At 40.8% G+C, this 13,925-nt stretch overlaps 1 protein-coding gene across 4 annotated transcripts in view; it reads left to right on the top strand.

Moving 5' to 3' along the window:
* LOC310677064 (uncharacterized protein) overlaps nucleotides 1-13,925 on the top strand; it is a 546,359-nt gene that overhangs the window by 248,361 nt on the left and 284,073 nt on the right. For 2 of the 4 annotated variants that reach the window (XM_083439369.1, XM_083439367.1), the window contains one exon: nucleotides 8,976-9,466. The exons of the other annotated variants lie outside the window; for them this stretch is intronic. In XM_083439369.1, coding sequence (XP_083295495.1) covers nucleotides 8,976-9,102 — 127 coding nt within the window. In that variant the 3' untranslated portion in view covers nucleotides 9,103-9,466. Of the gene's footprint in view, nucleotides 1-8,975; nucleotides 9,467-13,925 lie in introns of those variants that run through there. 4 annotated transcript variants of the gene reach the window in all.

Below are 13,925 nucleotides of genomic sequence, written 5' to 3'. Positions count from 1 at the left end.
CCTTATCTTCCATGAATATGTCTAATCCTCCCTCCAAAGTGTTGGCATCTTGTCAGAGCAAACTGCATAGTTTAACTGTGCACTTTTTGAAGGACTACTTTCTTTTGTCTATTCTGAATATTCCGATGTTCACTGTGTGTTATAAAAAACCTTAACTATCTTAACCTCTTAGCGTATTCATTTATTGTATATTTCTATATTCAGATAGAACCTTTTATGCAGGAGGTGTCATATTTAGGAAGAGAAAAGTCTGTAGTAAAACAAAATAATAGCTGGCTTTGTTTAATGTTCAGTCATTTAACACAATACTTTTGACAGGAAAAACATTTACATCATTTAATTTAGCACATATTTGGAATGCAAATGAAGTATGGATATTTGATAAAAAGGTGTTGCTGTTTTACTTGTTATAAAGAAAAAATGCTCATGATGGCAGTAGAATTCTTATCATCAGCCCACAATGCATGTTGTTGCTTCCATTAACGATCACATGCCTCATTTGTGGAAAGTGATACAAATTTCTCCAAACAAAATGTCTTTGGTGGGAATCTGCTAACTGCAATGAGAAGGGAAAGGGTAAACATTATGGTAATTGAGGTATATGAAGAAATATCATAAATGTTTTCTTGTAATGATGATGAAACAGCCATTCTAGCTGCTTGAATGTTTAATGTTTAGGCTCAGTGCAAGAACTTTCTCAAAATTAGAAGTGTCCATCTAAACAAAACAAATGGCAGTAATCATACAATGCAGAATTGTATTCTTGGTTAGGGACATGGGTAAAAAATCAGTTTAACATCTTTCAGGTTTGAATGGCTCTTTTCAGAACAAGGGAGTCATCCTTCCCCCCTCTACTAGGATTTTCCTCTGCTATAAATACCAAAAGCAACAAATAATATGGTTGTAGCTAGTGCTGCCATTTCAGCAACAGGCTTCAATTTCACAATGTAGAATCCTCACCCACACCCTTAAAATCTACTCTCGAAGGTTGGTGGACCCTCTGGAGCAGATTGGAAGTCATATCTATACATAGTCTCCTAGTTCCAGTGTTTGATGTTAAATGAGCCCTCTTCTCATACTCCCCCTCCACATTTAAATCAATGCTCAGAGGGGAACAAGATTGTGCTGGCTAGTCCCATGTCTGATTTCTGTATGTCCTGCAGCCCTTTCCCCAGCCTTCATGCATTGGGTGGAACATAGCCATGGGTCCCACAACAACAACAACAGCAAAAACCACAACTGTAGGCACATAGAGGTCCATACCTGTGACTGGAAATCTTGCTGTCACTATAGTCTCTGATTTTGTGTACCAGCCCTACTCTTGTAAAGTTGTATGTGCATATAGACTGTTATTGTGTTCCACTCAGTGTCCACAGGTCAAGATTGGCACCAGTAGCTACACACAGGTTGGGGTAAGGCAAACAGCCAGGATCTTTTTCTCATCTGTGCATTGACTGAAAGTGTGTGGCATGTAAGAAAATACAATAAATTCTCTCAATTTGAATCCACCACCTTTCTCTTAACTTTTGTAAATGACAGATGCTTCTAGCAGTTACTGTCAGCTGTACTAGGCAGAAACAAACCACACTTTCCTATTCTTCGTGCTCTAATTCTTGTCGAGGAATTGAAATGAAACTTATTTCAGACATGTGACTTATTACAGCCTAATCCCACAAATGTCTTTATTGCTCTGTCTTATCTCCCCCCTCCCTTCCGGGGAACTAGAGAGCCTTGAATTAAATCCAGTATTATTAGACCAGTAATAAGTTGCACTGAATAACTCCTTAGGGAAGTGACCAATTAAAGCTGCACTCTAGATAGCTTCACTTATGCAGCAGCAAACCCACTAGCTGGTGCCCGTTTCTTCATTCCTCTCTCTCCAAGGCAGGCAGGAAAACAGGAAGGAAAGCAAGGGGGCACCTTCCCACCCAAGCACACATCTTTTAGAGGAAGGAGGGACAATTCGCCTACCCATGTTAAGGGCCACAAGGAATGTAATGTGAGGACAGGGCACAAGCCAGCTGTGGAAGCAGCTAAAGCCAGCAGCAGACAGAGCATGAGCAAAAAGACTTCTTTTTGCACCCTTCTTCACACAGTCTCCCCCCTCTCTTTCTGAAAGGTACCCCCTTTCTCCTTTTCTGATTTTTCTTTCCCCGTCTCCCTCTTTCTTCCTCCATACCTGCCTGAAGAGGGGCAGATCATTTTTGCCAGAGTTCAGAAAAGAAAACTTTTGAAATTAGGACCTTAGGGACCACAGGATACTCACAACTGCTGCCTTTAGCAGGTTGGGAAAGCATTAACCATCAGCCAAAGAAAGTTTACAGATGAACACTTGAAGGATTTAGGCAGTCTAAATGGGACATTTATGTATCATGATGTATGACTTCTGCAACAGACATACATCTCTGTAAAACATGACCATAAACTAAGATTGGATATGATCCTATTATTACAAGAATGTGGCAAAAACAAATGTAAAAAGAGCGCTTGGAGATGTTCATGAATCTACACATTAACTTTTCCATCTGTCATTTTTCATAAGCTGTTACTGTAGAAGAGCAGGATAAAAATACTAAATAACAACTAAAACAACAACTAAAGCTGCAGAGCTATTTCTGACTTTATTGTATTGATAGGCTACACACACTGCTATGCTTCCCCTACTTGAGTCCTTCTTTTGCAGGCACAGGCAAACTCAGCCCTCCAGATGTTTTGGGACTACAATTCCCACCATCCCTGACCATTGGTCCTGTTAGCTAGGGATGATGGGAGTTGTAGTCCCAAAACATCTGGAGGGCCTGTTCTTTTGCATAGCCAGACTGTATTGCCTTTATAAATGCAATCCTTAGTTGACACAGCCCATAGAAATGGAAGTGGGGGCAGATCAAAAGCTCATGGGAGCCAAATTCATAGGAATTCAAGTGGATACAGTGAAGGAGAAAGGAATTTAGGTGTCCTCCTCTCTGATCTACAAAGGTATTTGCATGCAAATCATTTTACAGTCCATTGTTTTTACTCTCCTGACAGCTGTGTTTGTACACCTGCCTCCTCCTAGGGCTTAATTGAATTTCTGTCCTGCCTTTGGATCAATGTACATTGTACACTATATTTTAGGGAATATTGTATTTGCTTTACTAAGCAAACAGGTTTAGTTCTCATCTCATCTCAGCCATTCTTATATCAAGAATTTCTTCTAAAACTGACATATACAATTATCTGACTTCCCTCCAAGCAATGATTTCCTTTCTTTTGGAAATGGGATTCCTGATAAATATGTAGATAGCCCCTACCACCTCAGACTGATGTGAGAATATCATTCATGCCAGAGCAACTTTCCGGCCTCATCTTGGCACTCTGCATTCCAAATGGTGCTTCTGGTGTAATTATTCCTGACCTGGGATTAGATTCCGATACATTTTTAAAAAAATATTCCTTTTCTATTTATTGATATCAGACCGAGTGCATCTCAAGTGTCACAGAACTGTAAGCTGCCTCATTTATAGATTGCCTCTCAGAGAGTTCATCACAGAACCCTGCTTACTCAACCAAAGCCCTAGGAGCCTAAGTGCCATGGATAAGAAAATGGTTCTATTGCGGGAAAATATTTTCATTCTTTCATGCATCTTTCCAACACGATTACTTCAGCTCAAGCTGGGGAATTATGAGGGAGACATTTATGAGGCAGTCCCTCATCGTTTCAATGGATATGAGTCAAGGGAGCATTTTGGTGCCTTGTGCCCCATGGGTTAGACAAGCATGCCTTCTACTTGAGCCACATCTCTCCCCCCCCCTGCACCCCGCCCTGAGTTGGCAGGGTTTTAAATAGCAGGAGGGCCACTACCACATCCACATCCCTGCAAGACAGCTGGGGAGCGGGAGGAGGCCATTAAGATTGCTCCAGCGATTGGGCCCCATGTCATTGCAGGCCAGCTCAGCCTGCACACCTCTGGTATGCCCCTTCAGGGCCGCCTTCTGTTTATGGCTGTTGGGCATCCCATAGGGGACCTTCCCACCTGTCTGCACATTCAACAGGTGAACGGGGGAAATGCCACACGGTTGAAGGGATGTTTGAGTCACTCCATTGGAGGTGGCTGGTAAGAGGCCAGCTTAGCTGGGAGAGCTGGGTGAAGGAACATCTCTATGCTGTTCAGTAACAACATACAGTTGCCCTGCACAAGAGGGATGGGAATTGCTCTACCTGGCTGCCATTTTACACAGTTACTAGGGAGTATGTCCCACTGAACTTAATAGGGTAGATTTCACAGTGGATTGTGCTGTTAAAAGCATCCAAACCTGCCAGTTGATGTGATCACCTTACCTTACCAACGATGAACTTTTGCATTCATTTCAAGAGAGGAGAGTTAAACACATGCCTTCTTCATTGAAATTGACTAGATAAAAAAACTGGCCGCATGGCACCTTTGTTCTCTAAATATGTGATGCAAGATTGCAAAGAAGTCAAACTTTAATTTGAATGTATTGATGGACAAACATGTAAGTTTCAGTCTCTCGCTTCTCCAATCTTAACTTCAGTCCTCTACATTTCCACATCAGTTTGTGACTTTTGTTCAGTCCTAATGAAAATTCATGAGCATTTTACTGCAAATTTCTCCCAATGTACAAATTTTTGTATGCAGTTTTGCCTGGTATAGAAATGCTTTCAAAGCCACTTACATTTTGCTTGTTATTTCCACTAAAATAGCTATTTATATACACACATCACACTGTTATACCCATTTTTGTACACATGATTTCACTGGAGAACTGCACTGCAAAATTCAGAGACTTGCAAAATTCAAAGGATGTCTGTGTTTTGGTCTGCATCTTGTTTTTGGATGCAGACCAAATTTAGGTAAGTTCACTTTTAAATGAGAACTGAATCAAATTATCTCTCCCCCCCCCCCGCCATACCACTGCACTCAGGGATGACACACATCCTTGAAAATAAGGAAAACACCATCATGTAGGCTTGTCATCTACAATTCTGCTGGATCATTCATATTTCATTGTGCTTTGTTATGGCAGCTTGTTTTCCAGAAATCAAGATCCTCTGACATGCGTATTTATTTCTGTTAAGCTTAATGAGTTTTGCTCCTCAATTACTTGTACAACTTTATTTACACACATTTTCCAATGCTAGCAGACCATGCTCTTCCTGTTCAATATTATGACAGCAGAAGTGAGTGCACAATGGCTGCTAAATACATTTACCTGCATAATTTTACCCACATTTACTTTTCACACAGCCAGCTCTTTGTTCTTACCGTTCAGTTTATCCTAGCCAAATTGATGGCTCTAATATATGACTCCCTCCCAGAACAGGATCCATAAAGACTCACTGGACCTGAAAAAAAAGCTCATCTGCTTGTGTCCTTGTTGGGAACAAGAAATCAGATGGTATGACCCCTTTGTTAGTCAACCTTCACTGGTTACCAGCTCTCTGACATATTGACAAGAATGTTTTACGATCTGATTTTTATTGTTTATTAGGTAGTTCATCTGCTTCTCTTTCTGAATTGATGGCTTGGAGCAAGCCCCTTTGCTCTCTGCAAGCAGCACGGGCTGGAGTACAATGGCATGTGTCATTCTCTTTGAAGTGCGCTTGATGTCTGTAGACTATAAAATTAGATGACCTGCTTGTATAGTAAAATATGAAACTTTCAGGGGAAAAGTACTGTTTACGGTAATGTTATTATTATTGTTTTGCATCATAGTGCCAATATTATCGGTAGCTTGAAAAAGTTCCCTAGACTATGGAAAATAGGTGAATAGAATTGTAAGTTTGCTTCTGCTAAGGCTGGGGTTAAGTAGGCTGTAGCTTCCCATCGAGCCACCAATGTAGCCCTGCCTTGATATGTGACTTAAAGGTAAAGGTAAAGGTACCCCTGCCCGTACGGGCCAGTCTTGACAGACTCTAGGGTTGTGCGCCCATCTCACTTAAGAGGCCAGGGGCCAGCGCTGTCCGGAGACACTTCTGGGTCACGTGGCCAGCGTGACAGAGCCGCACATGGAAAACGCTGTTTACCTTCCCGCTAGTAAGCGGTCCCTATTTATCTACTTGCACCCAGGAGTGCTTTCGAATTGCTAGGTTGGCAGGCACTGGGACCGAACAACGGGAGCGCACCCCGCTGTGGGGATTCGAACCGCCGACCTTTCGATCGGCAAGCCCTAGGCACTGAGGCTTTTACCCACAGCGCCACCCGCGTCCCGATATGTGACTTAGGCTGGCTCAAATTCAAAGGGTTTGTCTAACATCTGCCTCCTTAGTATGGACATCAAGGAAGGTTTGCTAGAGGCCTCAAATTATTATGGGTTCCTCCACACAATTTTTCAATGCTGCATTCATTCTGATTTGCTTGTAGAAACTTATCTAGAGATTGGACTATGCCCAGTCTTTATTAAACATCAATCCTGATTTGCTTATGTGATACTTATATGTCTTCCCACACTTTTCAGTGCATGTCCATTCAAAATGTCATTTTTTTAAAAAATAAATAAATAAAAAGAATTTGTACTGCTAAGGAGACAGAATTTTTTCATCCACTTTAACTGTGAAAACCTATTTTGAAGCATGTGTTTGAATCCTGCTTGCAAAACAGTGGCAATCTGGAAGCACCTAATGAACCTTTGTTGGCCGTTCCTGTATGAGAGCCTAGGAGAGCAAAAAAGTGTAAAAGGAACCTCCTTTCTAAACTGGGCAAAGATATGGATGGGTGGGCAAGGCTATCAGGCTATATTCAGGTTCAGAGGCTGCACACCTCTAAATACCCCCTTGCACAAATCCTGTTAGCACTCAGCAGGTGAGCTTGCTATTAGAGGGAGTGCTTGGTGAGCTTATAGATAAACTTCATGGGTAGAAAACAAGGTGTCAGGATTTCTGAACTTGTGTTCTCATAATAACTGTTCATATAAATTTCAGAAACAGTATTTGTTTTTGAGTATTCATTTCAAAACTTTATGGTCCCTTATCCAGTTGAGTGATGTTTAAATCCCATTGAAATCAATTGAGCTTAAGTTATTTGTGAAAAGCTTGTCCCATTATCTTCAATGAGACATAAATGCAACTAACTCTAGCTAAACTGGGACCATGCCGTTGACTCTGTTCATTTCCTCTTAATTTGCACTTGATGATTGTGATCAAAACAGAAAGGGGAAAGGACTTGAGAACGATTGATATTCTACTTTAAAAACCCTTTCTTTTCTTTGTCTGCTTTTCCCGCTGTATACTGCTTTAAAGAATGCTAAAGCAAATGCTGATCTTAATCAGATCTGACCCTAAGTACCACACACTTCTATTTTAATATCAATATTAGAAACTTCAGATAAAGATTTGAAAGGGCAGGCCTAGTTTGACTATGCATTCTAATTAAGGCCACAAAAAGGTGAACACATATTACCTAAACAGAGGTTAATTTTTCTTTCATGTACTTCGGCTTTTTACTTTTGTAAATTATTGATTCCTCTGCCTATTAGTCATTGCACATTAAGCGGCTCCTTTGGAAATGACTTTCACCCCCTCAGTATTCATGGAAGCGGAAGAAAAGCTTCTTAGCGGCACAGTGGGGTGAACTTAGCTGTGGCTCCATCCTCTCTCAGGCAAGAAGCCTATCTATGTATGTACCTATGAACCTGCATAAGAAGAGCAGCCCTGCTGGATCATACTTAAAGGCCTATCTGGTCCAGAAGCCTGCTTCCCACAGTGGCCAATCATATGCCTATGAGAAGCCCACAAGCAGGGCATGAATGCAACAGTCCCCACACTTTCTGTTGCTTCTAAGCAACTGGTACTTAGAAGTATGCAGCTTCTGGAGATAGCTGGATAGCCTTGTCCTCCACTGATTTATTTAATTCTACTTTAAAGCCATCTAAATTGGTGGCCATCACCACATCTTGTGGTAGCAAATTCCATAGTTTAAACTATGCACTGTGTGGACAAGTACTTGCTCTTGGGCGTCCTTGTCCTTATTACAGGAATTATAAGGATTCACACCCCATTCCGCATCATATGCTCAGCATAGCTTATGAAGAAATAATGACAGTCTCAGGCTTTGAATGGATGTATGAGCATTCGCTTGGGATGGCTAAATAATGTAATGTGCCATGTGAGAGACACACCCTGGTGGCCCTTGCAATGCTGCAAAGGATATTTGGCCATAATTCTCAGATCATAAACATACTTGCTAGGGAGTAAGTATCCTTGAGCTCAGTGGGACATAACTTAAGAGTAAATGTGTTTAGGGTCGCACTGCCACTGTCATCTTATTTGAAATAAGTATTTTACATTTTCATATTTATTCATTTTAACTTTTTGATTCTACTTATATACCTGTTTCCTTTCTGAGTCAATGGTGGCGTCTGAATAAGTAGGTTTCGTCTCTGGTAATGGCAAAGTTATGGCTGCAGATATGGCAAAATTTTTGCTGTTGATGGATGGGGTAGTGACACCCCCAGCAGGCTGCTGTTCTTTAGCAGAAAGGTCTGGGCAGGCTGAGGTTTTTATCCACCTCTCAGGTGGGAATAGACTTGCTACTTCTGCCTACCTTCTGTCTCTGCAGAATAATGCAAACACGCTTCCTTTCTCTTCAGTGTGGGAATGGTTGTGGATTTATTTTATTCATAGCTTGCTGGGTTGCTTGCTATTTTTCTATGAAAGTAAGCATTCAGAAGGTTGTTGCCTACCACCCCAGTAACCTTTTCTCAACTCCTTATGCACATACAGGGAGATCAGGCCTCTAGGCTACAATTTCAAATCAATTAAGCTGGAGTAATTGCTCCATTGAAAGTAATATGATACTTTTAAGTACTTGGGCTTAACTGGGTCCTATTCTGGCTGCTGTTTCCCCAATCAACGTAATTGTTCCAATGAATGTTCACACATGACCTTTGCGTAGATTTAGCATTCTCATTATGGCAGATGATGGGACTTCCTCAAAGGAGTAGCTCCAACCTTTAGCATGGCCTTTTTCTTTTTACAGGTATTCTGTCTCTTGTGTATTGTCCCAGTTTTTAAATCTAGAAATGAAAGATGAAGCAGTGGCTGGAAGAGGTACCGATGCACACAGAAAACAACTTCTAGCAGAGTTATCAGCTTATCCTCCTTGAGCCTATAGAGTAAATTTTAATTTATATCTCTCCCTTCAGTACCTGAGCATTGATTTTTATTCGGGAGATAATACCGCTCCATCGGGGAACTGGCTCCTTGCTTCACAGACCCATTCTAAGTTAACAATGTCAAAAGTTAAAACGGCAGCCAAAGTTCTAAAACATTTTCTCAGGAAAAAGTGTCATATTTGTTTCTGACACTTAGTTTAAAAAGAAGAAGTGCTAATGGATTCAAGTGAGGGAACATTTCTAAAGGCTGTTGGGAGAGACTAGCAGATGCAACTTGTCCATGAATGAGAAAAATGCACATTTAAGAAGGGCAAAGTTATCACTTAAGATTTTATGTGTGATAGATTACCCAGGATGACACAATTGTTTGATGTTTCACAAATGCAATGTAGGAACCGAAATCCTAAATAAACAAAACAATGTTTTATTCTGGAGCCCAGTGATAACATTTTTGAGTATGGCTGACAAAACAAACGTACTATAGCATAGCCTCACCATCTGCCCACAACTGGTTTAGGGTTTTTTTAGTCAATATGGCTCTGATAAACCTTTTGTTCATTTTTCCTATTGTTTTTGTGTATGGAAATGGATGTGTTCTGTTTTGTTTTTGTCTTTAAAAAAGATCACTACAGAAATTACCTGGGGGGGGGGGGGGGACGGGACGATGGATTTTGGTTTCCCAACAACTGAAACATATGGAATCTGAAGCCATAAATACAACCTGGTGTGTGTGTGTCACAGTTTGACAGTGGAATGGACTCAGTTGGGATGTTGTGGACTCTGCTTCATTTGAGGTTTTTAGGCAGAGATTGGATAGTGACCTATCAGGGATGCTTCAGTTGAGATTCCTTCATTGCAGACAGTTGGACTAGATGATCCTTGGGGTCCCTTCCAACTCTACAGTGCTATCATTCTATGATTCTGTGACACACACGTGGAGTAGGGTTCAGAGCATGCCCACTGTCCCCCAACCTGCTCATGTTCAACAGACCTTTTGAAATTCTGAAAGTTTGCTTACTGCATGGACATTGACTTAACTGAAATGTCAGGGAACCTGTGGTCTAAACCACTGAGCCTTTGGGCTTGCCGATCAAAAGGTCGGTGGTTCGAATCCCTGTGACAGGGTGAGCTCCCGTTGCTTGGTCCCAGCTCCTGCCAACCTAGCAGTCTGAAAGCACGCCAAACATGCAAGTAGATTAATCGGTACCACTCAGGTGGGAAGGTAAATGGTGTTTCTATGTGCTGCTCTGGTGTTGGTGTTCCATTGCGCCAGAAGCAACTTAGTCATGCTGGCCACATGACCTGGAAAAACCGGCTCCCTCGGCCTGTAAAGCGAGATGAGCACTGCAACCCCAGTCATTTGCAACTGGACTTAACTGTCAGGGGTCCCTTTACCTTTACCTAGATTACATGGAGAGAGCCATCATGTTTATATGTCAGTAGTCAACCTCCTCTGATGTGCCGTAGTGCAGATACTAAAGGCATTTGAAAACAAATTGCTGTCAGAGAGGCACACAGGTGAATGAAGAGCTCAGGCTCTTTGCTGTCAAAGTTTTACTTAAAGATTTTATTGACCGTCATTCAGTGTGGCTTGTATATTTGCTGAAGAGTTTACAAGATTTTTTCAGTTCAGCCCATGTTGTAATCATGCATATGGAAGGAACTCAAGCATAACGTTTTGTAATTAAGATTAATGCATGGTTGTAAGATCTTCGGTGCTTGCAGGATTTTAGAAATCTATTAATTTCTTATTAGTTTCAGTATAATGATTAAACCTTTTAAATGGAAGGCAAAATAAACTGCTGAACCCAACATTGCAAGAGACCTAGCATGTGCTGTTCATTTAAGCACTTTCAGTGATTTAATTATATTTGATCCCATAATCCTTTCCCTGAGTTGGAAATTCAGAAGTTTCATTTAGATTTAAGTGATGGTTAATGAGGGCAGTGGGATATCTTTTGTGGTGCACAACTTGTGAATAATGCAAACTATAACTCATATCTCTTTCAGCAAAGAAAGCAGAACCAAATCTCACTGAGAGTATGTTCTCATTACAGAGGTTAAGTGAGCAACATAGAATAAATTATCAAGTTCTCATTGCACACACAGGCTATAGCGAGGAAGACAGCCTTTCATGAGCTAGCCAGGCTTTCCTCGTGGAGGCAGAAAATAAAACTCTGTAGGCATATATTTGGAGTTATGTCAACAATAAAAGCCCCATGGATGTGTTGCAATCTAGAACGCATCCACAATCTTTTACTCTCTCACTTATATCTATATCATATTCTTCCTTCAAGGAAAGTTTAGGATGGCATATACACAAGGTGCGTACAGTGGATTTGAACAAATCCAGAATCTTGAACTGGTCACTCCAGACAGATTTGGGACTGGTTCAGACTAGGCATCAATGGAGAGGGAAAAGATGCTAATTGACCCACAACTTCTCACTTGTGGCTACCGCAAAGGGATTACAGTGCTACCTCAGGTTAAGAACTTAATTTGTTCTGGAGGCCCGTTCTTAAACTGAAACTGTTCTTAACCTAAAGCACCACTTTAGCTAATGGGACCTCCCGCTGCTGCTGCGCCGTGATTTCTGTTCTCATCCTGAAGCAAAGTTCTTAACCCAAGGTATTATTTCTGGGTTAGCGGAGCCTGTAACCTGAAGTGTCTGTAACCCGAGGTACCACTGTATCACTATTTAGCTGTGATAACCTTTTAATTTGCAAGAATGGGAGGTTTTGGGTTGTGGTTTCTGCAGTGGTCTACATTCTCAACCACTGGATCTCTGGTGAATTTCATATCAACTAAATCAGACTTCTTCAACCTCGGCCCTCCAGATGTTTTGAGACTACAATTCCCATCATCCCCGCCTACTGGTCCTGCTAGCTAGGGATCATGGGAGTTGTAGGCCAAAGACATCTGGAGGGCTGAGGTTGAGGAAGCCTGAACTAAACAAATTGCATTAATTGGGCTGCATCATTGTGAAATTGCATGCTTGTTATTCCCAATTCTCCAGAGCACCTGTGCAAACACACAGTTTGTTTGACCCTTGCATGCTCCCCCAACCACTGCAATAAAGCATCCCAACAAATTTTCTATTTTAAAAAGTGGATGGGTAAGATTGCAACAGGCAGCACATGAAATAAAAATTAAAATTCGGTAATCATTCTCACTGAAGCCACCCTGCCAAACCAAAGTAGACACATCTGCTTCCAGCCTTTGAGCTGTTACCTATGTCTCACTGGTTTTCCAGCATTCCAGATTTTTTAATTTCATGGTCATGTCTTAAAACTGGTTTGCCCAACTTAGTAAGCAAAACAATGGGGAAATCAGCAAGCCCTCTCTTCTATTTCAGAAGAGTTTAGAAAACCTTGATTATGTCAGAGTTTTTTCGTGCTTGACTTTATTCTTCTCCCTGAATCTTTGATTAGATTTTTGCTTATCAATTTTAATCTGTTTGATGCTTTGCATATTGTTTGATGTTCAGTTTTAAGAATTGTTTTATTGTTTTCCTTTCTCCTTTTGTGAGCCACCTTAGGGAGAGATAGCTTTAAAGGTGTACAAAAATTTCTTAAACAAACAGGTGTTGGAATATTGAAAAATAAGAAAATAGGAAAACTGGGAATTTTCAAAGCCACCAAAATAATGTTGGGTAGATATTAATACCGCCTCCAACAAAAAATAAACCTGTGATAGGTATACCTTCATTAATAATATTAGCGATTTTCCACACCAGATAGATGGCCAAGAACTCTACAGTAATGCAAGACGACAGTGAATCTTTCATCTGAGAAGAATATAATATTTTGTCCTGACTTCAGATACTACTTTACCAATTAAGTCTATCAGCAAATGCTGTCTAAATTTTTAAATGAGATCAGAGACTTGGTGCCTCAAACCATATGCCTCCAAAAGAGAAGAGGGCACTGCAGGTACTGGATGTAAATGCAAATGTTGTAATAGTGCCTAAAAATAGTGGAAAGATTTCTCAATATAGACTATTTTTCATTAGAAATCAAAGTTAGGGCTCTCAGTCTCTAGGTACACATTAGTAATAATGATTATTTCCTAGAAGGGGAGAATGCTGAAGTCTCTACTACGAATACTTTCAAATTAAAGTTCATTCAGCTAAAAGGGTTACTTACTCATGGGCAGAATTAGAGGAAATTTTCCATTACCAAGATATGCTAAGCTGCCTTTTGGGCAGCTGGCCAACTTTTAAAAAGGCATTACAAGCTTATCTCAAAAAATGTGTATTCCTCAGTAATAACTCAGGGAGCCCTTTGCATTCCTTGTAGATTTGGTTAGAATCCCAATTTGCGTCTTCATTGTTTTGATAGAGCTATCCAATTGCATTGAATGAGCAAAGGTAGAAGAAGAAAAAAGCATTTCACCTGATTGTTTGCCTCAAGAGGGCAATTCTCTTTGCACAAGCACCTTTCCTGAAGCTTGAGCCTCAGTCTCTTAATGGTTTGTTGTTATATTATGAGTGGCTGGAGCCCTTATTAGCAAAGGCCTTAGGCTAAACATCTTTCATGTAAGGGGGCCAGGATATTATTTTAGGGTATTGTTTTAAAAAATGGAAGTGTACATATATGCCCAATCAAGTACCAAAAACGGAATCCTTCTGAAGTAATGGGTAACACAGGGAGCAAATTGTATAACTCTGTAAGAGTTTTTCAGAACAAGGGCAGCTTTTGGGGGGGGGGATATTACATGCCAGTAGCGGGTGGAGCAACAGATGCAATATTACATTCTAGTCTGACAAAAGTCAGATTTTTCCCACGCACACATACCTTCATTCTCCATCCACA

The sequence above is a fragment of the Podarcis tiliguerta genome, assembly GCF_965153285.1.
Source record: "Podarcis tiliguerta genome assembly, chromosome: 4".
In the NCBI taxonomy this organism is placed as follows: domain Eukaryota; kingdom Metazoa; phylum Chordata; class Lepidosauria; order Squamata; family Lacertidae; genus Podarcis; species Podarcis tiliguerta.
This window is presented reverse-complemented; position numbering and strand designations above follow the sequence as displayed.